This window comes from Akebia trifoliata, chromosome 10 (genome assembly GCF_017979445.1).
Source record: "Akebia trifoliata isolate Shusen 1 chromosome 10, ASM1797944v1, whole genome shotgun sequence".
Taxonomy (NCBI): Eukaryota; Viridiplantae; Streptophyta; class Magnoliopsida; order Ranunculales; family Lardizabalaceae; genus Akebia; species Akebia trifoliata.
The window spans coordinates 4,223,332-4,247,702 of NC_141384.1; the positions used below are offsets into that span (position 1 = coordinate 4,223,332).

The following is a 24,371-nucleotide window of genomic DNA, read 5'->3' on the forward strand; positions in this document are numbered from 1 at the left end:
TACTGACACATTTGTGTCAAGATTTTATATTTAATGTGCATGTCAGCATGGTGTCATGATCCATCTAATTTGATCATGCATTTGTTTAATGGCAGAAATGTGCCAATCACCATTTGTACCCTAGGTCTTGGTCTCTTGGATTATTACTTAACACTAATTTCATCAATAATCCCTATTTTGTGTCGTGGGCCAAGTTCTATATCTCGTAGCATTTACACTACTACTCTCAAAAAGGCTACTTGGTGTGTACAGCTCTAGACTTTTGGCTATTTTTCCTACTCTTAGTATATCTCCAATCGAACTTTGAAGCTATATACAAACTCCAAATTGGACTTCAAAATGAAGATTTGAGCTCTATATCATCATTCATGTCTTCATATATAAAACCCACTGAAATTTTTTTTAAGGCCTGGTCTTTTCCACGGTTCACTTTTCTATAAATACCTATTCTGTGAACAGTGTATATGTCCCTTACTTATTATATTCTTCTTTTATTTTTTGAGTAAGTGAATAGTGTTTTAGAGAATTAAGCTGACGTTTTCTTCGTTCCCAATCAATCTTCTAAACCATAGTTGAAGCTTTTTTATCACAAAATCAGATCGAATGTTTCTACAAGACCTTGTAAGTGGGACCAATCAACTGTTCTTAAATTCCTTGCACGTGGATTGCACTTCTTTTCTTATAAAACCATCGGAAAAAAAGAAAAAAAAAAAAAGACGTCTAGATCTAGATGAACAGGAAAAGAACCTGATTGGTGATTAGTCAAATACATGGAGAAAGAATCTATAGCGAAGACCCACTCTCAAGATAATTAGTGGGATTCACAAGAGAAAATATAAGGCTATAACAATTTTCTAACTCAATTTTTTTCATTCAGTCTGTACTCGTCTGACGTGTTAAGGTCACAAAATCATAGATCTTTTGGTTGTGTATCTCGAAGAAATGATCTATGATTCTGTGCCTTTATACGTCATCTGAGTATAGATAAAGTGAAAGAAATTGAGTCCGTAAATCTAAAGGTGTCAATGAATAGTTGAAAGTTCAAATTCGAATTCAAAAAATCGGATATTATTTAAAATTTTCAGATATCGGATTCGGATTTAAATTCGAATAGTTTTATATATTCAAATCCTTATCGGATATAGATTCAGATATTAATATTTTGAATCTGATAATATCTGATTTGAAATAATATATAATATATATTATTTCATTTTATTTATTTATTTTATATATAATATAATAAAAAATTTAATTAAATAAAAAAAATTATATATTTTTTTAATATACAAATTATTTAAATTCTAATTAGATATTATCTGATATCCAAGAGGATAATTGGATTCGAACCCATAAACATTCGTTGACAGCCCTACGTAGATTACGCTTCAAAATTTAATGGTCAAGACATTGAGTCTACGGTCAACTTCGTTTACCTCATAGTCACAGCGTTCCCCGTTAATCCCGCCATTGTCTTTTCTCATATACGCGTAAATCCGTTAGCAACGTTTTTCAAATTTCAACTAGATTGTTCCACGGTTTTAAAAGCTGGTCTTTTTTGAATCGTTATGGGACTCACTTAAACCGAGTTGAGGAGGACGAGTCATATTGGCTAACAATAGTCAACTTCTTTCAAATATGTTTTATATGCACACGTTAAAGTGCAATAAATATACTTTTTAAATTGAATTTTGTATCGAAAATGCCCTTCAAAAATTTTCTTTTTATGGAAACACCCTCATAATCCAATTTCAAAAGTATATTTATTGCACTTTGACGTTGACAATTCAAATAATCTTATATTGACTAATATATTAAAATCACAAGTTCTTTCTTTTAAACAGACCACAAACATTTAAATTCTTAATAATTAATTATATTTATATTAAAGAAACAACAAAATCTATTGGGCATGATTCAGCATTTGAAAATTGGCCTAAATTTTGTAGATCTTGGACGAGATGACTCAGATTTAGATTGATTTTTGAGATGACCAATTTAAAGTGGAAAAAAAGAAAATTACTCAAAGGCCTGGACATGACTTAATATTGTGCAAGACTAAAATTAATTGAGATGTACTTTAGATGAAATCAGAGAAGGATTAAAATTTGTTCAGTTGATCTTAAATTTTTAGATAAAACTTTAAGAAAAATACTAGAGTGACTTTAAAATTTACGTTGATTCATACTTTGTTGACGAGGAGGTGTGCACGGAACTATAAATGTTTTTCATCCACATCCACATCAGTAAAGTGTGAATCAATGTAAATTTTAAAGTCACTCCAACTCTATTGAAACTTTAATAATGCATATATGGTTAAAATGTGGGATATTTTCCAATCACATATACACACTTCTAAGTAGAATATCAAATGAAGCATTTGATGGGACATCAACAACGTTCTTTGAAAATATCTAAAGAGTAGGTTATAATTTTTCTGAATTTTTTTTCCCCTTTAAAGAATATGGTTTTCTTTTTATGTTGTGGCGAGTAACAATTTGAACCTCATAATGCACTTCTTGACGTGAATGCTTTTCACTCGTATCTTAATGAAAATCATATATGGTTCCCATACACATTCACGTCAAGAAGTGTAATTTGAGGTCACTTCAACATTATTTTTCTTTTTTAAGTGATGATATTCTAATTAGAAAGTCTTCACTTGATTAATACTCGATTGACGTGTTACGGACACAAACCCATGGATTTATATTTTCATGTGCAAGTCGGGAAAGACTTCTACCATTCCATACTCAGAATTGAAACATACACACCCATACCTAAATTTTAGGATAATACTCAAACCCAAATTTTTGCCTTCTTGTCTAATTTTTTTAAACTTTAATAACAAAAATTATATAATAAAAAAATTAATTAATTATATATATTTATATATAGAATATAAAATTATATTTTGTTGTTAGATAAATGGGTAATTAGATAGGATATGACGTATATTCATATTCGACCTTATATTTTTTTTTGGATAAATGGATATCGAGTAATATTATTTGAATTTTTGATTGGGTAGAAAAACCTTGTTTATATCTTCTGATTTATTCTGATCAGGTAGATGGGTGTTATCCGACCCATTGCCAGTCCTATTTTAAGATACACAAATGCACTTTTTATAGGGATTCACATATGTGTATCCCAATGAAACAAATCTATGATTTCATGTCCGTAATACGTCAGTCGAGTATTATTTAGAATGAAGACTTTTTAATTAGTATATCTACTTTTGTGTCATTCCATCATTTTCCATATCATTATTCTTCCCTTTTTAAACCATTTTCATTTAATGTGCAATGGAATCTCATTTGTCCACGTAGCTAAGAAAAAGCTCATCTATACAGCGAAGAGTTCTAGAAGGGCACTCCAGCACCAAATCCCTTTCCATCAATCCAACTCATAAATCTTTGTAGCTCGCATCTTTAATTATGAATCGTCAAAAAGGTCAAAAGTATGTCCAATTACGGCCTGAGTTGATAAGGTTTCTACTACTAGTGCGTTCGTCAGTGGCAGACCCACACGAGTCACCAGCTCGTACAAGCAAAAGAATGTTCGTATCCTATACTCCAGGGTCTCAGTTAACTATGTAACTCCAATCTCCTTCGATATTATTTTGAGTCCACTTGACCGACACACCAAGAATATTCCTTATGGGAGTAGAAAAGAACCAATTGAGTTCGCCACCTGCGTTAATTAATTGACTTCTAGGCATAAAGTTTGGGACCACAAACACAACTGGGATCTCAAATACAAACTAACATAGAATAGATCTTTCGAGTGAGCAAGCTCCATGTGTAGAAGGATTACAAATAGGACTGCAATTTGAGTGGGTTAGCCCAAACTCAACTCAATTGATAGACGAGTATGAATTGAATTATGTAAAAAATGAGTTGAACTTGGAATAGAATATCTCAATTCAACCTAAATTTGGATTGAGTTTTGGTTGAGTGATCAAACAACCCAACTCAATCCGAACCTAATGCTTATATATTAATGTACAAATAATTTTATAGTAATTATATATCTTTTGATTTAATTTTTTAATTCCAACTTATTATTATGGTTTGTCGACACCTGGATATTATTGATATGGGATTTTGATTAAGTATGATCTACTTAAATATTTTTTGAATGATGGATTTTATTTTTTGAATTATATTTTTGTAAATATAAATTTTTATTTATCAATTAAAATGAAAGTAGGGATATTCAACAAGTCAACCTCTCCAATTCGCCCAAAATTGGACTAACCTAAACTCAACCTGATTTAAAAAAAATCAAGCTTGGGTTGAGTTCGGGTTAGTGAGCTCAAGTTTGATGGTTGAGTTGAGTTAAGCTCAGGTTGAGGTTCTATCACTTGAGTTTACTTTTTATTTTTAACGCACTCAGGTTGCAATCCTACTATCAAATGCATAAACAAACTAACACTGAACAAATTGACTTGTCTGACATGTTATTTATGACACAAAATCGATACAAAAGACCTTCGTATAGAGTAGACAATGGATGAATGAAGCCAACACATAACGTTCTCAAGTGTACTTATATCAAGATGCAATGCAATAATAAATAATGAGAGAAGATAAATGTACGCAATCTTCGCTGAACCATCCATATACTTTTTCAATTTGATAATCAAAGTGTAATTGCAAACACGGCCACTGATCCAAGATTTTGATCAAGATCAACTATGAGAAAGATCAAAGATTAGAGATCGAGCAATATAAAGAGCCTGCAATCTTGATTGGTGATCAAATTCCAACACTCTTATCATGGCCTTGGAACATGCTCATGGACCTATTATATGCCTTGTGATGAGAAATTTGATAATCCAATGGCTAGATATTATTAGGCTGATCATAAGGCCAAAAAAAGTGGACCCAAAACAAATATGACACGTGGTCCATGATACAGACATGGAGTTGAGGCGGTTGTACAGAATCTACATAGCGACGTGGAGTTCGTAGTATCTTTCAACTAAATTAGGCATTCCGTAATTAAAACAAACTCCAAGGGTAATTACACAATGAGGCTGTCATGATCTTGGACTAAAAGTGGAATCCTCCACGGGAAGACGGTCCCGCCCGATAAAACGACAGGCCGGCTACCGTACCCCACCGGAAATTCATTTTCCAATGTTTCAATTTCATTTTAATTTTATAATTAATTTAATATTAAAAATAACAATATTTGGATTTGTTTGAGTGAGTCTAATAATTTATATTTCCCTCTCTGCAACTGTAACAATGGCGGAGTTTCAAGAGAGAGGAGAAATCATGGATTCACCAGTATCAGTCGAAGGCGATTCGACTCGGATTGCAGCGAGATCTTCGATTGTGGACTCAATCAAGAGTTGTGGATTCGCTGGGATGCGAATCGATAAAGAGGATCTGAAGCGTAGGGTTTTGATCCCTAAATATCTTCGACTCGCCATTAAAGATGCGATTCAGTCGAAAGATTCGAATGTAGGTGATCGATATTCGAAGGAGGACAATAGTGAGGCTCCAGAGGCACCAATGGTTGTATTTGTGAATTCTAAGAGCGGAGGACGGTACGGTCCAGTTCTTAAAGAACGGCTTCAAGAATTGATGGGCGACGAGCAGGTAATTTAGTTTTTTATTTTTATTTTGTTTAGAGGTTTAATTTTTTGGTAGTTTTAGTAGAATAATTGCATTAATTGTTCTTGATTAACAAAAATAATAATAATAAAAAATTGGCCTTTAATTGTTTAGAACTATGAAGGTATTTGAGGGAGGCTGGTAGAGTAAAGATTAAGATTAAAAGAAAGATATCAATGAGTAATAGATTGAAGATTAAGATGAGAATGAGAGATCGATTTAGTGAACTTAGGGAGAACAACTGATGTGGCGTGAAAGTTGAGGGAAGAGTGTAAGGCTTGGTTGTTGTATTAGATAAATAGAGCAGGACTTGTTTATGACCATTGGGTTGTGTGAAGTGAAATGGATTCAACCGTTTAGGGAAACTGGAGTCTAGGTTTTAGTCACCGGATGGGTCAGGAAGTAGCTTTATTTTGGGTGCAAGAGCGTCATAAAAAACAAGAAGAATTAATTATCACTCTTTAACGTCTGCTATGGATCCTTTCATAGATGAGAGAGTTTAGTTAGGTGAAATCGAATTTAGCTTAATAAAGAATGATGCTTGTGTGTGTGTGAGATATTTTTTTGGTATATTGAAAGGTACGTGTGTGTGTGTGTGTGTGTGTGTGTGAGAGAGAGAGAGAGAGAGAGAAGGATGAAATAATTAAAATGCTCCTTTTATTTGGTATACTGAACCTACGCGCGTGTGTGGGATGAAATAATTGAAATGCTCCTTTTCTTGGTATATTGAACCTACGCAAATTTTTTAAAGTCATTATCTTGACATGAGCCCTGCTAAAAAGTAAAAACACCAACCCGAAAGGCACACAAATCGACCTGCCTATCCTACAGATTGAGAATGAGAAACTATCACATCATTCAATCCGATCGGGATGCTCCGGCTCTATCACGTCTCTTGGGAGATGTAATATGTCCTGAATTCCACTCATAAAGTTCTTGTTTTCAGCAATTCAAAAGTGGTCACAGATTTATTTTCTTTAAATATTGAATCACTGTTCAAAATCATCCATTCAAACCTGTGACAAAGGAAGGATATTAAGTTCCCTTTCTCTGTATGAATCTACATTAATTTTTAAAATTGTATTCGTGAGATGAGCCCTACTAAAATCTCAACCTGAACCAAGCCAAATCAGATTGCATAGTAAGTCGCACAAATCTAGGACCGGCGTATGCTACAAATTGAGAATGAGAAACTGCCACCCTATTCAATCGGACTGGGATGCGTTGCCTTTTACTAGGCAAAGATTTATTTACTTATTTATTTTAATATTGAATCGATGTTCAAAATCATCCATTCAAACATGTGGTGAAGGAAGGAAATCAAGTGCATTGTTGGTCCAGTCACCATCATCCTAATGACTGATCCACATGTCGAGGGAAGCATTGGTGTAAGTGTGCCTTTTGGTATGGTGGTTTTGCCATGTAATAGAGGTTAGAGTCAATCGTCTAGGAAGAATGCCACCACGACAGTCAGAGAGGGGTTTGGTGTCGGGGGTATTTAGGCACATAGGGATAACATCTCGATTTGTACCACTTTGGCTGCCCTCATGCTAGGGTTAGGTCTTGTACAAAGCACACTTTTTTTTTCCCTTAGCCACTAGTTGTATGATTGCTGTATGTTCACGGTGAATTCACTGTGTCAATGGACCAGTTACACTTCCTGGAGCGTTGTTCGCTATTGAGATGCTCTTCTCATGAAATTATGCACAATATCAGAGAGATTTCTGATGAATATTTACTATTCTCAAGAAAATGTTCTGTCGGTAGAATTGAAATGAACTAATATTTTTATTACTGGTAGTTCCATACTTTTACCAGTTCAGATGTTTTCTGTATTTTCGGATATCTGATCTGATCTTTGGTGGATGATGATATGCTAACTATTGTCCTTTGGATATCTTGAGCCATTATTTTTTAATCTAAAATGAAATGGTGTGTTTTATTTTACATTTACACATTTTTATTATGATATGTAATGCAGGTTTTTGATCTTTCAGTTGTGAAACCTCCAGAATTTGTCCGGTATGGATTAGCTTGCCTGGAGAGGTTGGCTAGTCTTGGTGACCATTGTGCAAAAGATACTCGTGAGAAGCTGAGGGTTATGGTATGTTGGCTAGAATCTATCTATGGCTCTATTGTATTATTTGCATATGGCAACTTAAGCTGGGATGGACCCGTGCTATGTGACAATCAATTAAGCTATGACCCCTCAGGCAAAACTTGGTAGTTTGGGGGATCAAAATAAATTGAAGTTTCTTGCTTCTAATCTGGAAATGATGTTTATGAGAACTCCATACTGTTAACCAAGACCAATCTATTGGAGAGGGGGAGAACTATGAATATAAGAGGGTAATGAGGCTTAACTGGGGTATGACACACCCAAGAGTGGAAGAAAATGTACACTCAACACTCCCCCTCACCCATAAGGGTAAAAAGAATCGAACCCATGACCTATATGAACCTAGCGCTCTGATACCATGTTAACCAACCAACTACTCCAAAAGACCAATATGTTGGAGAGGGGGATAACTATGAATATGAGAGGGTCACGAGGCTTAACTGGGGTATGACACACCCAAGTGGAGGAAAGTACACACTCTACACATACCTCATATATGAATGCATTTCACATGTTCAGCAGTGGACAATCATGAATTTGGTGGTGTGTGATTGCTAGTGGAATGACTGTTGTTCGTATGACATCTATTTGTTGTTGAGAAGAACTTAAGATTATTCTGTTCAGGTTGCAGGTGGTGATGGTACTGCAGGTTGGGTACTAGGAAGTCTATTAGAACTTTATAGGCAGAATCGAGAGCCGGTTCCTCCAGCTGGAATAATTCCACTTGGTACGGGAAATGATCTATCAAGGAGTTTCGGTTGGGTAAGAATTTAATTTTCATGGACTTTTCAGTTTGATCATTGCTATTCTAACTTCCCTTAACCTGTGTTCTTGAATGTTCTTGTCAGGGTGGCTCATTTCCTTTTGCATGGAGGTCAGCCATCAAGAGATCTCTGTATAAAGCTGTTACAGGTCCAGTTTGCCGTCTTGATAGGTAAGTATTTATTTTATTGCTCCAGCGAGGAAATGTGTTCTTAGCGGTAGTGTTGATCCTCTTTTTTTTCTCATCGGTATGGCGGCCTGGCTGGCTGGCCTGGCACATATTTAGTAGCTCTACACCAATAATCGCACTATGAATTAAGGGTTTTGTTAACATGTTCCCTAAGGGCACACATTAGGATGTATTAAATACACCTTGGAAATAAGTTTTTCTACAAAAAATGCCATCAAAAAAGTTTTTTCCTACCAAAAATACCCTCAAATGTTTATTTCCAATGTGTATTTAATGCATTGTAATGTGTGCTCTTAGGGCACATGTTAACAAGACCCATGAATTAAATAGGGAGAAGATCTAGAAAATATCAATGCCTTGAGCTTATGCCTCAAGGTGCTGACCATCCAAGCTCCTCACCTCACACCTTGGCATCTGAAAACACTGGTCTAAACCATGGTTGTCTCAAACTAGTTTTACATCCACCACTCATGTTCTAATGATGTTGAAGTATCCTCTTTGTATTTCTTTCCTCCTTAGTAGCACCAAATTGTTTTTGTGGGAATCTATTCTCTCTCTTGATGTGACACTGCGACAATGTAACAGGCTAAAATCTTATACGTTGCATCAGGTTCATTTATGGTCAAATTTTATTGATGAGGCTTCGACTGGGCATCCAAATGCTTTATCATTGAATATAATATATATCCCAGATGTTGGGTTATTGATTTCACTAATAAATAGCTTATTACTATCATGTATCATGTGCATCCTTCAAGATTCTGAACTTCTTTATCACGCTCCTCTTGAGTTATCATGTACATGCTTTTCATTTTATGTAGAAAAAACCTAGTATGCTGATTATGTTCTCTTTTTCTTTGATACCTTGGGTACTTGGGCCTCCTAGAGCACCCGACTAATCCCACGGGGCACGCATGTCACTCCTTCCACACTTGCCAGGTGTACTGATTATCTTATATCTTATCCGCTAAGAAATTGTTTTTGTCTTGGAATGGAGGAACAAGATTCATTTAGTGGCTGACCCCAAATATTTGGGGTAAGGCTTTGTTGTTGTTGTTGTTTTTGTGAAAGCAATAATGGCTGGTTTAGTTTTCTATACAATTTTCTGTTACATATAAGCATATTGCTCATGTTATGGGTACTAGTTTTGTCAATAAATACTGTTCTTGTTTGGTGCTCTATTAACTAGGTTTTTTTTGTTGTTGTTGTTGTTTGTCTAATATAGGCTCAGCAGTCTTTGGAAAATTAATTTTTGTGTTGATGCAGTTGGCATGTTGTGGTCTCCACGCCAGCTGGAGAAACTGTAGAACTTCCCTATTGTTTGAGGCATAAGGAGGACGTTACTCTTGATCAGGTTGCGAATGTGACTATTTAAATTTCTTCTTTCAGTCATTTACTGCTCTTGCAAGTCGTGTTGCATGGTCCTAGTGAACATAGATATCTGCAATAAGGTGCCATCTTAATCTCTGTTTGTGCTTATGCTTGCTTTTCTAGGGATGTGGATGCAGGGAAATATGGTCTTTAAATGTGTTGGTGTCCAATGATCAATATTTATTCTACATTGCATCGACTGTATAATTTTGAACGTCAACTTACAGAATTTGATATTCCTTTTTCTTTTGGTGTTTACCAACAACTCTCAATCGATATTGATGCCAGGAAAAAAAACACAGAAGAAGAAAAATAAAAAAACCCGGTGTTTTCCTAACTTATACTGATTAGGTTTCAGTTATAAAATGTTCCTTTACTTGTCTTGTTAAACCACTGTTATAATTTTGTTTTTGTTTTTCTGTTTCATTGACAGTCCAGACTTAAATTATCTGTTCATGCATGAGGATTTTTTTATACTTCGCACACAATGTTATCAAAATATTTTTTTCCTGAAAGATAAAACATTGATTTATATAAAGAAAACTATGGTCAAGGTGACCACCAATAATGGAACAACAGCATTAGGTTAGCCCTCTACCCTACAAACTGAAAGCCATCTGAATTGAAGGACTTAAAAAAATTCACCCTTGATTTCCTTATACAACTCGCCAAAAGAATAAAATACCCAACATGCTATTTATAAGCTCCTAAATCAATTGCTCAATTCCTTTGAACACACAAGCATTCCTTTTCTTCCACAGGCCCTAGCAAATTGCAACAGGCAGTAATTGCAATAGGACCTTTCTCTTCCTTGGAAGACCCGACATTGCCAACTTGCAAAAAGTGAAAGAGAACAAAGTGAGAGACATGACTAGAGAACAGAAATAGCAACATGATGTGAGACCGTACTACATATGCACTGTCACAATGGATTAGTATGATATTAACATACTCCCCGAGAGATTTGCACATGGAACAAAAATCAACAGGTGATATGCCACGACATAAGATTTTGCAATAATTAGGATTTTATTTGCGGATGCATTCCAGATGAAGAAAGTGGGGATTTTTTTTGTGTGGCTCCGTATAGCAAACACGATATTTTGAATGGCTTGGGACCTGAATTAGGGAACTTGCATTCACCATACTTCGTCCCAAAAGATGGGGATACTAGCAAGGGTGCTCTTTATCAAGGTCATTCTTCCCAATTTTGAAAGATACTTACCTTTCTACTCACTTGGCCACATACTGATCCTCTTAATGATAGAATCTGAATAGCTTTATTCCAATATGGAGCCCTAAGGGGAAGATCCAGATATTAAAAGGCAAGGTATCCAGTTTGCATCCAATAATACCTCCCAAGATATCTATATGGGGGACTAATCCGACACCAAATAGCTCAGTCCTATTCAGGTTAATGGGGATCCCTGAGACCCTGCTTTGATCGACCTTTAAAAAATTTGATATGCTCTTTGTTACCATTGACTCATTGAGGAATATTAGTGTGTCATCAACAAACTAAAGTTGGGAAATCCTTGGTCCATCAGGCTGAAGGTGTTGATACTATCTTTGATTCGGATGAGAGAAGGGGAAGAATTCCATTTGGAATTGAATCAGAAAAGAGGGCACAATGACCATATAGGAAACCTTAGGAATCATTCTAAGTCAGAAGATGGTTTAGGAGGCGGTGGAGGATCTCTGGAAGCCGATTGATGGAAAAATAAAAAACTCTTGTGGGTTGGTTTGACCAAGAAAGCATAGGAGTTCCGAGACTGAAGTGAAGTTACTTGGAAACTAAACAATAAACATGAAAACTTTGGTCTTAAAACCCACTAATTCTCCAATCTTGATCGTCTTCCTCAACAACCTCCCAAGGCTTCACCCACAATGTTAAATAAAAAAAAGGTGATAGTGGATCCCCCGTTTTGAGCTCCTAAAAATTCCTATTGGACTTCCTTTAACCAAGATATGAAAATATACCAGTGAGATGCATTTCATGTTCCAACATACACATTTCAGCCCAAATCCCTTTGCAAAATCATATATCTCATAAAATCCCAATTGAATGCTGGCGTCCAAGCTTTCATTGGAACGTTAACATCCTCCACAACCATGGTTCTTCCATGATTGCTCCTTAAAAAGTGTTCTCATTTCGCTTTTGTCCAAAAAGTAAGGATTTTGTTGTCAATGTTCAATGGGCATTTTGTAAATATCACAAAGTTTCAAAAATGTTACTTACCAAGACTTCATTGTGTAATAACAATAACTTTAAGCAAATAAAAACACTTTTGGAGGAGCATTCATTGAAGGAACATAGTTGTGTAGGATGATAATGTCCCAATGAATCAATCAAAAAAAAAAAACAATAAATAATGTCCCAATGAAGCTTTGTACATTATTATTCCCCATATATAGGAAAAAGGTTATGGATTAAATATAAGCTTTTCTTTTTTGCTTGATCAAAGGCTTAAAAAATGGACAGCCATTGAACTCCCAAATGTAAAGCGTAGTGATAATGGTGAAAAATGTCCTTTAAAAAAATAGGGTTCTAGAATTTTTTTGCTTTACATCCATGTGACATCCAAGCATATTTTTGGGTGCCATGTGGACATTAATCCTTATAGATACATGGTATATTTTTTAGTAATAATCTGTGCTTTTGAATTAAACCCAGATTGGGAAATGCCGTGGATTGTAAATGTGGCTTTAAATTTTGCTTCCAGTATATATTTTGGTTAGCTTGAAAATGGAAACATTCTATTTTGATCAGTGTGGTAACAATGTTCAATTAGCGCAAATAATGAAAAATTACAAAAACCATTGAAAATCATACTAAATGTGCATTGGAATTTTAGGACAAAACAAGCTTGGAAAACACTCATAACTCATCATACTAGAAAAAAAAATTGGGATAAGGCTTTGATGATAATGATGAGGGTGACGGAGACGGTGATGATTTGGATTAAGAACAACAGGATCAGTACAACAGGGTACACTTTGAAGTAGCTATCTGAGACTCACACATTTAAGTGCTAATAATCATGTAATTGACTACAGAAAGCGAACAAAGGTTTCTGTATAAACTGGAGGTCATAGTTACATGGATTGACTACCATGGGTCTCTTAGTTTTACTAATTCCTAAATTTTAATTATGGAATTTGATTATGTCCTTTAGATTTTATATAATAATGTTATTTGAAATTTAAATTACATTATTATTTTGGTACATTCTTAGATGCATTCTAGTGTTGTTTAAATCTGTTTTTGTGGAAATGAAAATATTTTGGTATATTTTCTTCAAAGATATCAACATTTAAGACCAAAGTCACCGAATCAGATTCTGATACAACTGAACTGCTTAGCATCTAAATTGTACGGTTTGCATAATATTCACCCCCACTATGACAGGCTTTAAGGTCATTGATTATCTTGGAGTTTAAACTAGCTGGAAAAATTCTTACACATGGGTGTCTCAATGCAATTGGGTATCATGGAGTTCAGAACTCACTATTCATTTTGAATTCAAAGAGCATAGTCGTGACTTCTAGAGGAAGAAAAAAATATTAACATTTCTTAATTATGTAGCATTTTTAAATATCTTCTAGAAGATGAAGAATGGATCTATCTTTATGCTTATGAGTGCCTAAGAAAGCCTAACATGATTTCTTTTTACCAAAATTGGAGTGTCATTGATACATTGGTAACATAAAGTTATTTCCTCTGAATTTAATAAGAAATGTTTGCCAATTTTGTTGGGAGGATTATGCATGTGTGAATATTGTAACCATATAAGTATGACGTTCCTTCTAAAATATTAAATAAAGTTTTCCGTTACATATGTATTTCTCATTATTGATTAAATATTTTACTGTCAATCTTATGTTATTGTTAGCATTACAGGATTTGGTTGTCGAGGGGGAGTTGCCTAAAACACTAAAATCCTATGAGGGCGAGTTTTATAATTATTATAGCATAGGTATGTCCATTGTGCTTCTTGACTGTTATATTTGTTTCAATTGTAATGAGTTATGAAGGCATTGACTTTCAATGTATATCTCGATCAGCTTGGAAATATTCTGATCAATGTGGAAACTATGACAATAAATTGAATGGAATGATGGAAATATTTTAAAATTTTTCATTGAAACTATGGGAAATGATAAACACAACTAAAAGTACATTATGAGTCATCGACTACGATAACAATCACATGGAGTGGGGAAATAAATATTAGTAGCATTCCACCACACTTATTGCATAAGTATTTGAGAATATGACAACTGAGAACAATTGTATCTTACATCGAAATGAAATAATAATTTCACATTAAGTACATACACCCTAATATGTAAACACGTACTTAATGTGAAATCTATTAAGTACTACTTTACCCATTGTTATATATTTTTTATTTATTTTTTAAATATGAAAGAATTACTTACTAATATATCCAATTAATAATTTTATGTGCTTGTTTGTATGAATAGGCTGGTATATTTAGAAATCATTAAACTAAGATAATACATAGATTTCTAACTAATAATTACTAATGAGCGATGAATGGATAGTATCTGTAATTTACAAGTCTAAAGACAATTTATATTAGTTTTTGCTATTTTTATAAATTTTATCAATATTTTTAGAATAATTTTCAAAAAATTATTATTTCAGATGAAGTTTACTATTTATTTAAATATTTCCACCGAAGACTTAGATTTTGTACTTGAGATTTGATTATTTCAGTCAAATTTCCTATTTGCCCAAATATTTTGCGGAATGAAGTCATTTCCCTTTATAACACCCATACAAAATTATGTATTGAATTTCCTAGCAAGCCTTGTGGAAATAGAAATATTTTGGTCAAGGTATTATACTTCATTTCCTTGGCATCTATTTCTGTTAACCTAGAAATAGAAATATTTTTATTAGTACAGAAATTAACACAATTTTCTTGGAAATAATGAAATGTTGTGGAAATGATGGAATTATTGAGAAAATTTTCATTGGAAAATTAGCAAATGATAAAACTGACATGAGGAAACACTCATAAATCATCAAACTACAATAAACAACCATACTAAAGTGTGGAAATGATGATCACTAGCGTTCAGATACATGTAGGAGCAGATATTTGAGAATCTGATAGCCAAAAACAATTGTACTCTACAGGAAAAGGAGAACAATAATGTCGTAGTAACTACACAAACCTTAGATATGTAAAACACTGGCTTAAATGAAGACAAAAATTATAAATACTAAAATCATGTATTATTATAAATATTTTAAAAATTCTTACTTTAAAAAAAAAAAATTAAATAAGTATGAGCAAAATGCTAATATATCCAACTAATTATAACATAGATGACTATATTCTGAGCCTATATGAATGTGTAATTTGCTTAAAATACCTCATAACAAGATGATATATTAATACCTAACTAATCATAATTCATTTCTACTAATGAATGAATATTACGTGTATTTTGTAATCCTTTCTACGACTAGTTTATAATTTTGTTATTTTTTTCAATATTTTCTCAAAAGAAAAAAAAGAATATTTCAGTGAATTTTTTTTTTGTTTATTTTATTGAACTATTCCCGTCGAAATCTTGCATTTCAATATTTGAAATTCAATTATTTCAGTCCAATTTTATTGTTAAGAAAATATTTTGCTAAATGAATAGTGATTTCCGTTGAAATATATACAAAAAGAATCTAGTAGTTAAATGTTGTGTCAAGCAAACTGGAAATTGAAATTTTTTTGTATGTTACGTTGAAATATCTTGAATTTAATACCATCATTTCGTGGAAATTTGTCGAAATTTATTATTATGGACTTTTATCCTGCTTAAATCTTATACATTTGTATTGGCAGTATATGCCTAATGTAAAGATACAGAGAATGTACGCTATCAGGTTCTCTTGGTTTTTGTTGTGTTAGACCAGAGCTTGGAAGTTGTAATTGTGATATCGAAATGATAGATTTCATCACTTTCAAGAGTTCTGATTTCTATAAATCCTATAGATAACTGGAGCTCATTCAATCATTAAGCTCTAACTGGATTGGCACAATATATGTGATGAAGAAAGGGGAGATAAGTGGTGAAAGAAGAATATGGACAAAAGATGGAAGAAAGAGAGGAAAAAATGGAAGGAGGGAGGGGGAATGGCGGGTGAGAGATGAGAAGGACAAGTGGTAAATGAAGACATAACAAAGTTAACAATAAAAGTGGGATACTCTGGGGGGAAGGTGTGTAAAAACAAATTTGAGAATAAAAGTGAGGACATTCTATCACTTGTGACATTATCTTAAGTGAGTGAAGTAGGGTTTGGAGTATTGTTGTTTCAATATGCAATGCATGTTTAGGCTTCAAGGAGTGGAACCAATCGCAACAGAAGACTTCATAATGAAATATCCTCGTTTAGGTTTTGAACCTCGCCTAAGTGAGGCTTATACATGACAAAACTAAACTCCAAAGTCAGGTTTTATTCCTATTCATGAACACTTTATCTTGGCCCTCTATTATCAAAATAATTGAAGAAGTGCCAATTCCGTTTTAAAATAAAGCAGATGACAATTATGGCCCGTCTATTCATTATTCCTCACATAGCTATAATTCATGTGATATGCACTGCTATTAGAAATGCTAGCAATTCATTCTCCTTTGTTTGTGATGTATCTGTAGATACTTTTTGAAGATTCTTATTTTCAAATGTATGTTTGTACAGGAATGGATGCCCAAGTTGCTTATGCATTCCACCATTTGCGTGATGAAAAGCCATTCTTGGCGCAAGGCCCAATATCAAATAAGGTTTAGTTGGATGTTTTTTCTCTTTGGAATTTGTTGATCCAATAATATGCTTGTACTGTCTTTGATAATGCACCATTAGCAACAGAGATTATAGCTTAGTCCTGTGTTTAGCATGATAAGACTTACGTGTATAAAGTTTTTTAATTGCCCTTAGCAATTGTTTAGATGCATAAAGTCATAGGTTAGTCTTTTTCATTTTTTTAATTGCTTTTTCTTCTTGGCTATTGTGGTAATCCATCATTTATAGATATCTTCATCATTATTAATGTCTTATTCAAAATATTGTGGTCGATCCTATTTCGTCTATCAACTCTATGTCAAACCATATCTGTAGTCTCTAATGAGTTTGGATCCATTTTTAAGGTTTGACACTATTTTTACACTTATTTCAACTTGGTGCAACTCTCATTTATTTTTTATTTTCTAATGGATAAAGAGAATTATGTTAAGAAAAGTAGGTCAAGGAAACCTGTCGGAAAACTACAATAGCCTCTAGGGGAGGGAAAAACATGCAAACGTGAAAACAAAATACAAGGCTCTTCTCCAAGAGGTCATTGCAACTATGGTCTCCCCCATCTGTTCTACACATAAAATATAAGTTGGGAGTGCAAAATACCCCACCAAATGTAAAAAAAGGGCAAAGGCTTCTCATAATTCTTTTTTTTGCCAATAGGCCGATGAATGCTAGCATTGGAAAAGATTCAACGCGGATTATGGGAAGACCCAATGAATACAGAAAAGGGTTCAAAAAAATGTCACAGTTGAATGAGAATGGGCAATGAATGAACAAAGGATTAGCCGACGCTTCTTTGGACTTAACACGTACCACAATAATTAACGAAGATGACAAGATAATCAATTGCAAGAATCTTCTCAATAGAGGCGTGTCAAAAAAAAAAATGCAATCTTATAAGGAATTTTATGATCCAGAATTGTTGACGTAGAACGTAGGAAAAATCGGATGCTCAAACTAATGCCCACATTGGTGATGTTCAACAAGATATAGTACACACCTATGGTTGTGGACAACAAAAAAAAAAAGCGAATTTTTGTCCCATGTTATTGTTAAAATAATTTAGTACAAACCAATTATTGTTAAAATAATTTTCACTATCTTTGTAATTCTTGTTTAACTTATTCGGTCTTCATGCATAATTATATACTTATTAAGGGGTAATCTTGTTATCTTTATTAGATGAATTAATTTCCACAAGTAACATTGTAGAAACATTGTAAGACAACATGTGCACATCTTAGGAGACCTATTTGTCAATTCTTTGTTAACCTGGAATGGTTACAATTGAGGGTGAGGTTGGGCATTTGACTCATATGGCTGGCATATGTAAAGTTTCTCTCAGATCTGAGGGTCTTGGTTGTTGAAGAGGTGGATTTCAAACTTGCTTGTGGAGGCATTGGCAATTTAGTATTCATCTATCAAGATCCAAAGGAAGTACTCTTAGTAAATAGTTATGGTTACTGGAAGATGGAATACTTTAATCTACAATTGATAGAACTTTAGAAAAAATTAATTATTTTTTATGTTTTGAATTTGGAGGTGTTTTATTTCCTTCAAAATAAAGTGAGAAAAACAAATAGGAATCTATAGCCCATAGGTTGGAACCCGTAAGGATCCCACTCTTCCTGGACTTAGCTACTCTTTTTATATTTTATGTAATGAACTCAGGTTCAGAGATAGTACCAATAGTTCTCTGGGGCATGTTGGAAAAAGATGAAGACTTTAGGTTCTGGTGTGCATTTCTTTGGAAACTGAATTGAATTTGATTTTATGCTCAATTCGATCTTCACAAAGAAAGGTAACCATCTTTATTTTGTTTTCAATTATCCCTAGATCAACTTATGGTGATTATAAAAGATCAGATTCGAATTTCCACTTTTAAAATTAATGATTTTTTTTTTCCTCAAAAAATCAAGCTCACTCAGATCATGAGTAAGATGTGTTTTTAGTTTCATGTACTTAGTTTAGTTGATTTCAATGACTTTCTAGTACAATTTTTATCTTATAGTTTTTTTATTTTTATTATAGGTTTTTTTAATCTTATAATCTTAATTTTAGATCTTGTGTTTGTGTAAGGGGTGGATATGGCATTGCATACTTGAGTTTACATGTCGGTTATCATTTTCTTGTGAGAGTACACATCAGACTAAAGAAGTTTGGTAAGGTGACTTCGGTCTCATCAAAACCAAGTTAACAATGATTCGATCACCACATTGTGACAATGATGAACAAAGAGCAAGACCTATATAAAAGTAATAAGACAATGATTTCAAATTAAAGATCCACATTAGGTTTGGATAAATCTTTCGCAGTCTATTTGTCTCTGCAGTGTCCACCCTTCTAAGTGACCACTAAGACCTTATTTAAGAAGTGTGGGTGATGTAAAAGGACCATAATGCACTTGGCTCATTGTGGCTGTGCTCGTTAGTGCTGACAGCATTTGGACTCAATGACATGTGGCAAGTGCATGAGCTTAGTTGCTCAAGCCTTACACATTGTAGACTCCTTCCAATGGGTGACTTTGCATGGATATCCTTATCGATAGTGAACCTGGTTCTGCAACATTCAAGGTCTCAATAAGGGGTCTCTCTCCAACCACCAGACGATATGCTCTATCCTGTTCCATGTGTCTATCAAGTCCGTCCCTGGCGGCCCATAATATTGAGAATCGGTGCGTATGGTATGTCATACACACTTCAGCTCAGGACACATTTCATCATGTATAATTCGTTGTGCCACGTGATTCAATTGGTCCACATAGGGCTTATTGGAAATTTGGTAGCTTGTTTAGAGTTATAGGTGGCAACACACTCCAAGTTGTATGTGTTGAAGGCTATTGTTGTTGTATTTATTACTCTAAATGATCATTAGTTGTGATATAATGACTTTTCAAATTTTTTACCACTTCCTGAAATATAAGTGTATTTCTTCTGCTCTTGTAGTAATTCGACATGCTCTTCTAATATCTGGACTTTTTTTTTCACATTTTCCTTGGAAGTATTTCAATTTTTTTTATTGTTCAGAATTTAGGGTGAATTAGAAATTTAATACCTTGGACATTTACTGATTTTTCAAAATCTGGGGGAGGGGGAGGGGGGGGCTAAGATTTGATTTTGTACAAAAATTGCTAATTGTATTTCATATTTATAATTCCCCATCTTGGTTTCAACTCTCTCAGCGTGCTTTGTTCTTCAACTCATACATGATAAATAATAGTGTTGGTACTTGGCAATTGTTACTTTCTACCTTGTCACATTAGTTAGCTATTTGTTCTTTAGAGTTGATTAAACCTGAAGTGTCTTCTAAACAGAGACGAAATTTTGGTATTTGAAGTATGAATGGCACATTACAAACCTTTTTCCTGTTTATAATTTATCTATAGGATAAGCATACTTTTTTTACTTGTAAATTGCTGATTGTCATAGACTACAAAAATCTGTATATAAAAGATTTCAACTGCGAATCCTAAATCGTCGTGTGGCAGTTGATCTACTCCGGATGCAGCTGTACCCAGGGATGGTTCTGCACACCTTGCATGAGTGATCCAAGTTTAAGGTCAGTTCTCTCTCAAGTAGATTTTCCCCCCTTTCTTGTATCTATGCTTCTCATTCATCTTTTATTGGAGTTTTTTTTTCCTCCATTCAAAAACTTTTATGATTTTCTCTGTTTTTTTTTGTGTGTGCCTAAATTCAGCGTATTACATCCTCATATGCATATTTTTCTATAGATGAAGATTAGTACACTTGGAACTTTTGCTTGTTACTATGCCTAAAATTTTGCCTGTAAGTTCCAGCTTTTTCATAATTTAGACTCTATTATTTGTAGATAATACTTCTTTCTTTTATCCATTGTCAATAAATGACTTCCATTTTTTAAATAGTGCCAGCATGATCTTCTTGGAACCTCTGCACGATTGTTTTCTTTTCATGGAAATGAAGAAATTTTAATATTGCTGAAATATATGTATGCTGCTGATACTTATTTTCATCGCACAACTTGACCAGTAAAGTGAGGCTTGTCTTTTATAACTTACGTACATAGTGAACCCTTCTTGTTCACTATTCTGAACTTGGATTTGTTTTCTGGGTTAGTTCTATTCTTACTGCTACCATTTTCCGTGGCTGTTTGGAAATGTTAAAAATTCTCTTTTGGACTTTTGAGGGGATCGTCAATCTTTTATGCTGTTAATGTACATCATCTGCTGTAAAAAGCTATTAAGTGGTGGGTTATGTTGTATGGATTCTTTCCAATGGGTGAATATATCATGTGTCAAATTCCAATACTTCATGGACTCTATAGTCAACGAGTACCCTCTTTTTTTTTCCCTTATTACAAGATATTGATTAACATCTATCTATGGCAATGCTTTCTACCTTCTTTGATCAAAATTTTATTTTAGCAAATATAAGTTAAAATTGTGTTTGGTCTATCAGTAGTTGGTACATATGTTCTGCAATAAAATATGTTCATAATGAATTTTTTTTGTTTTCCTGCTTGGATGCCCATGCCTCAATGCTAACCTTGGTTATAACTGTTTTCACAAATAATGCACTCAGGGGACTCAAAAACATTATACAGCTGCATATTAAGAAGGTCAATTGCTCAGAATGGGAGCAGGTTCGAATTCCTTCAAGGTGAGTCGCTACCACTCCTTTGCTTTTTCTTGAGTATGTTAAAAATCGGACCAACCAGTTTTTTTTTTTTTTCTGTTTTTTGGAGGGTGGGGGGGAGGTTTAATTGATAGTCCATAACTGGACGGTTGGCATTTATTTAATTTCACCTGTAACATCTATAAGTTTTTGAATACTTGATCTTTTTTTCTCATTATTTGCTGTTTATTGTCATTGAAATTCTGCAGAGCTGCATCTTTACTCCTGACATGTCCATTTTCTATTGGTTGTGTTGGCACTTTACTGTATCTTTTGTCTTTTATGTCAAGCGACCTGCTACTGATTTTTTTGTACTTGCAGTGTTAGGGCAATAGTTGCTTTAAATCTTCATAATTATGGAAGTGGAAGGCATCCATGGGGTAAACTGAAGCCAGACTATTTGGAAAAGGTATAGTTTTCTGATGAAATCTGAATTCGAGTCAGTAATGCTTACTAAAACATAAACGATGTTTTCATCTAATTTGTCCATGCAATGCGACAAAAACTACATGAGCCTGTGAGTGTTAAAAGCATAAGTAATTGGTAGCTGTTGAGTGTTCCGTATCGCGCCTCCTCTCCCGGGTATTACATGCTCACGTTATCTACCCCTGTTTAGCCTGTGACCCTCTTATATTCATAGTTGTGTCTTTCCCCAACAGTTCGGTCTTTTAGGGTAAATGGTTTGTCAACAGGTTATCAAAGCACTAGGTTCATATAGGTCATGGGTTTGATTATTTCCCCCTTATGGGTAAGGGGGAGTGTTGAGTGTTGCGTATCGTGCCTCTGCTCCCTGGTGTTACGTGCTTACGTTACGTACCCCTGTCTAGTCTGTGACCCTCTTATATTCATACTTGCGCCTTTCCCCAACAGATCGGTCTTTTGGGGTAAATGGTTTGTCAACAGTAGCCTTAGTGGAATGATCAGTTGGAAGTATTTGTTTATGTAAGGCAAAAGACATACCAATGAACCATTAAAAATTAACGTACCGACACCGAGCAGCAATGTTTTAAACTATTATTGCTAGAAAGTTATGAAATTGGTAGTCCTCTCAGTTCGATAGCTATTATATTAGGATTTCATGGTATATTTTGAATGGAGTAAGGGATCAAACATTCTTTTTTTTCTCTGTGTATCTATTTATTTTGTCATATCTTTTTTGTCTATTTTCTATTGGGTCGGGATCCAGTGACTCATGAGAAAACACATGATCTCAACCATGTAAACAACAGTTGGGATTTACATATCGAGACGGCACAAATCTCGAGGAATACTTATGTCAAGGATAAACGTCAACCGTTGGATTTTATTTTTATACAGTTGGGATCATGTGTTTTTTCCTTGAGTAATTCTTCACGAGTCAACGGATCCCAACCGTTTTCTATTATGTTGAAAAACGCATAACTAAAGTTTTTTATTATGTGCTTTTCAGAGAGGCTTTGTCGAAGCCCATGCTGATGATGGGGTCCTTGAAATCTTTGGCCTAAAGCAAGGGTGGCATGCTTCATTTGTTATGGTTGACCTCATCTCTGCCAAACACATTACCCAGGTACTCACAATTGTGTTGAACTTTTCTCTCTCTCTCTCTCTCTCTTTTCCTTGAATTTGTTAACCATTAATTGGCAAATCGTATGAATTTAGCAAAGGCCACGTAGGAAGAAAGGCAAAGATTCAGATGATGAATTATGTCTTGAATATTTAAAATATTTACACCTGAACTTTCCCATATCTGATCCTTCAAAATCTTGATATCCTCGATATGTTGCATAGACACATACAAGTACTAGAATCGAACATGGGGTTGGTGTTTTTATATTCTAATGGATCATCTAAAGGGATGGCTAATCCTAAGAGAAAAAAAAAAGGAAGGAAGTTGGGATTTGTGGAATTCGAATGTGGTTATTTTATATACTGATAAATATTATAATTGGTCGTACAATGAATTTAATTTGTGGTCACTGTACTTGGGTGCATGTTCATGAATCTAATGTTTTATTTGCCACAAAGGTTTTTGGTTTTGAGAGGGGGTTGAACTCATAAGCTATGGTAAATATTTTATCTTGTAGTGTTTTTTTTTGGGAAACAGAAATAAAGGTTTTCATGTTTTTGATGCATGAACATAAATGCATAATACACGTTTTTCTTTTTCTTATTGCGTTCTTCTAAAACAAAGTCATTTCTATCTTTCAGGCTGCTGCAATTAGATTGGAAATTAGAGGTGGAGAGTGGAAAGAAGCTTATATGCAGATGGATGGGGAACCATGGAAACAACCAATATATAAGGAGACTTCAACTTTTGTGGAGATAAAGAGGGTTCCATTTCAAGCATTAATGATAAGTGGAGAGTGATATTTCTGGCTCACCATCGCTACTGATTAAAAAAAAAAAAAAAGAGAAAAAAATTAAGGTTTCTCGCTAATTTGGGTTCAGATATCTGGAGCACACTTAAAACTCTGATTGATATGGAAACTTGTATATCATATACCTTCAAATGAGGGCCTGTAATCTATGTTTTGTGTAAGTTACTGCGCCAATTGGAACTATGATGTGTTAAATTAATTCTACTAATTGTGTTTCATTTTGACATAATTGGAGTCTAGGGCACTATCCTCAACTCAAGATTAGACTTTCAATGGGAAAGTCTAGCCCAAGCCTGGTCTGGTTTCATTTGGGCCAATTTACGGGCTGTCCTTCGGTTTGGGCTATTGAAACCAAAATCATATTGGGCTTAATAATCTTGCTCAAGCCTGATCTATAGCTTGCTCGTTTGGGGTGGGCCTTGGGCCTGAAATAACAGTTGCAATAAAATGATGTTGAGTGCAAG

General features: G+C 34.2%; 1 protein-coding gene across 1 annotated transcript; it reads left to right on the plus strand.

Annotated features, from left to right (window-relative positions):
- The first annotated feature begins 5,078 nt into the window (after positions 1–5,078).
- LOC147392850 (diacylglycerol kinase 7-like) lies at positions 5,079–24,115 on the plus strand. The gene is made up of 12 exons (XM_086455203.1): positions 5,079–5,615; positions 7,612–7,734; positions 8,374–8,511; positions 8,598–8,683; positions 9,968–10,055; positions 13,974–14,049; positions 16,803–16,885; positions 20,386–20,456; positions 21,458–21,535; positions 21,872–21,959; positions 22,980–23,096; positions 23,738–24,115. The coding sequence occupies exons 1-12, from the start codon at positions 5,259–5,261 to the stop codon at positions 23,894–23,896; spliced, it is 1,464 nt and encodes a 487-aa protein (XP_086311329.1). The 5' UTR covers positions 5,079–5,258; the 3' UTR covers positions 23,897–24,115.
- Positions 24,116–24,371: the final 256 nt, after the last annotated feature.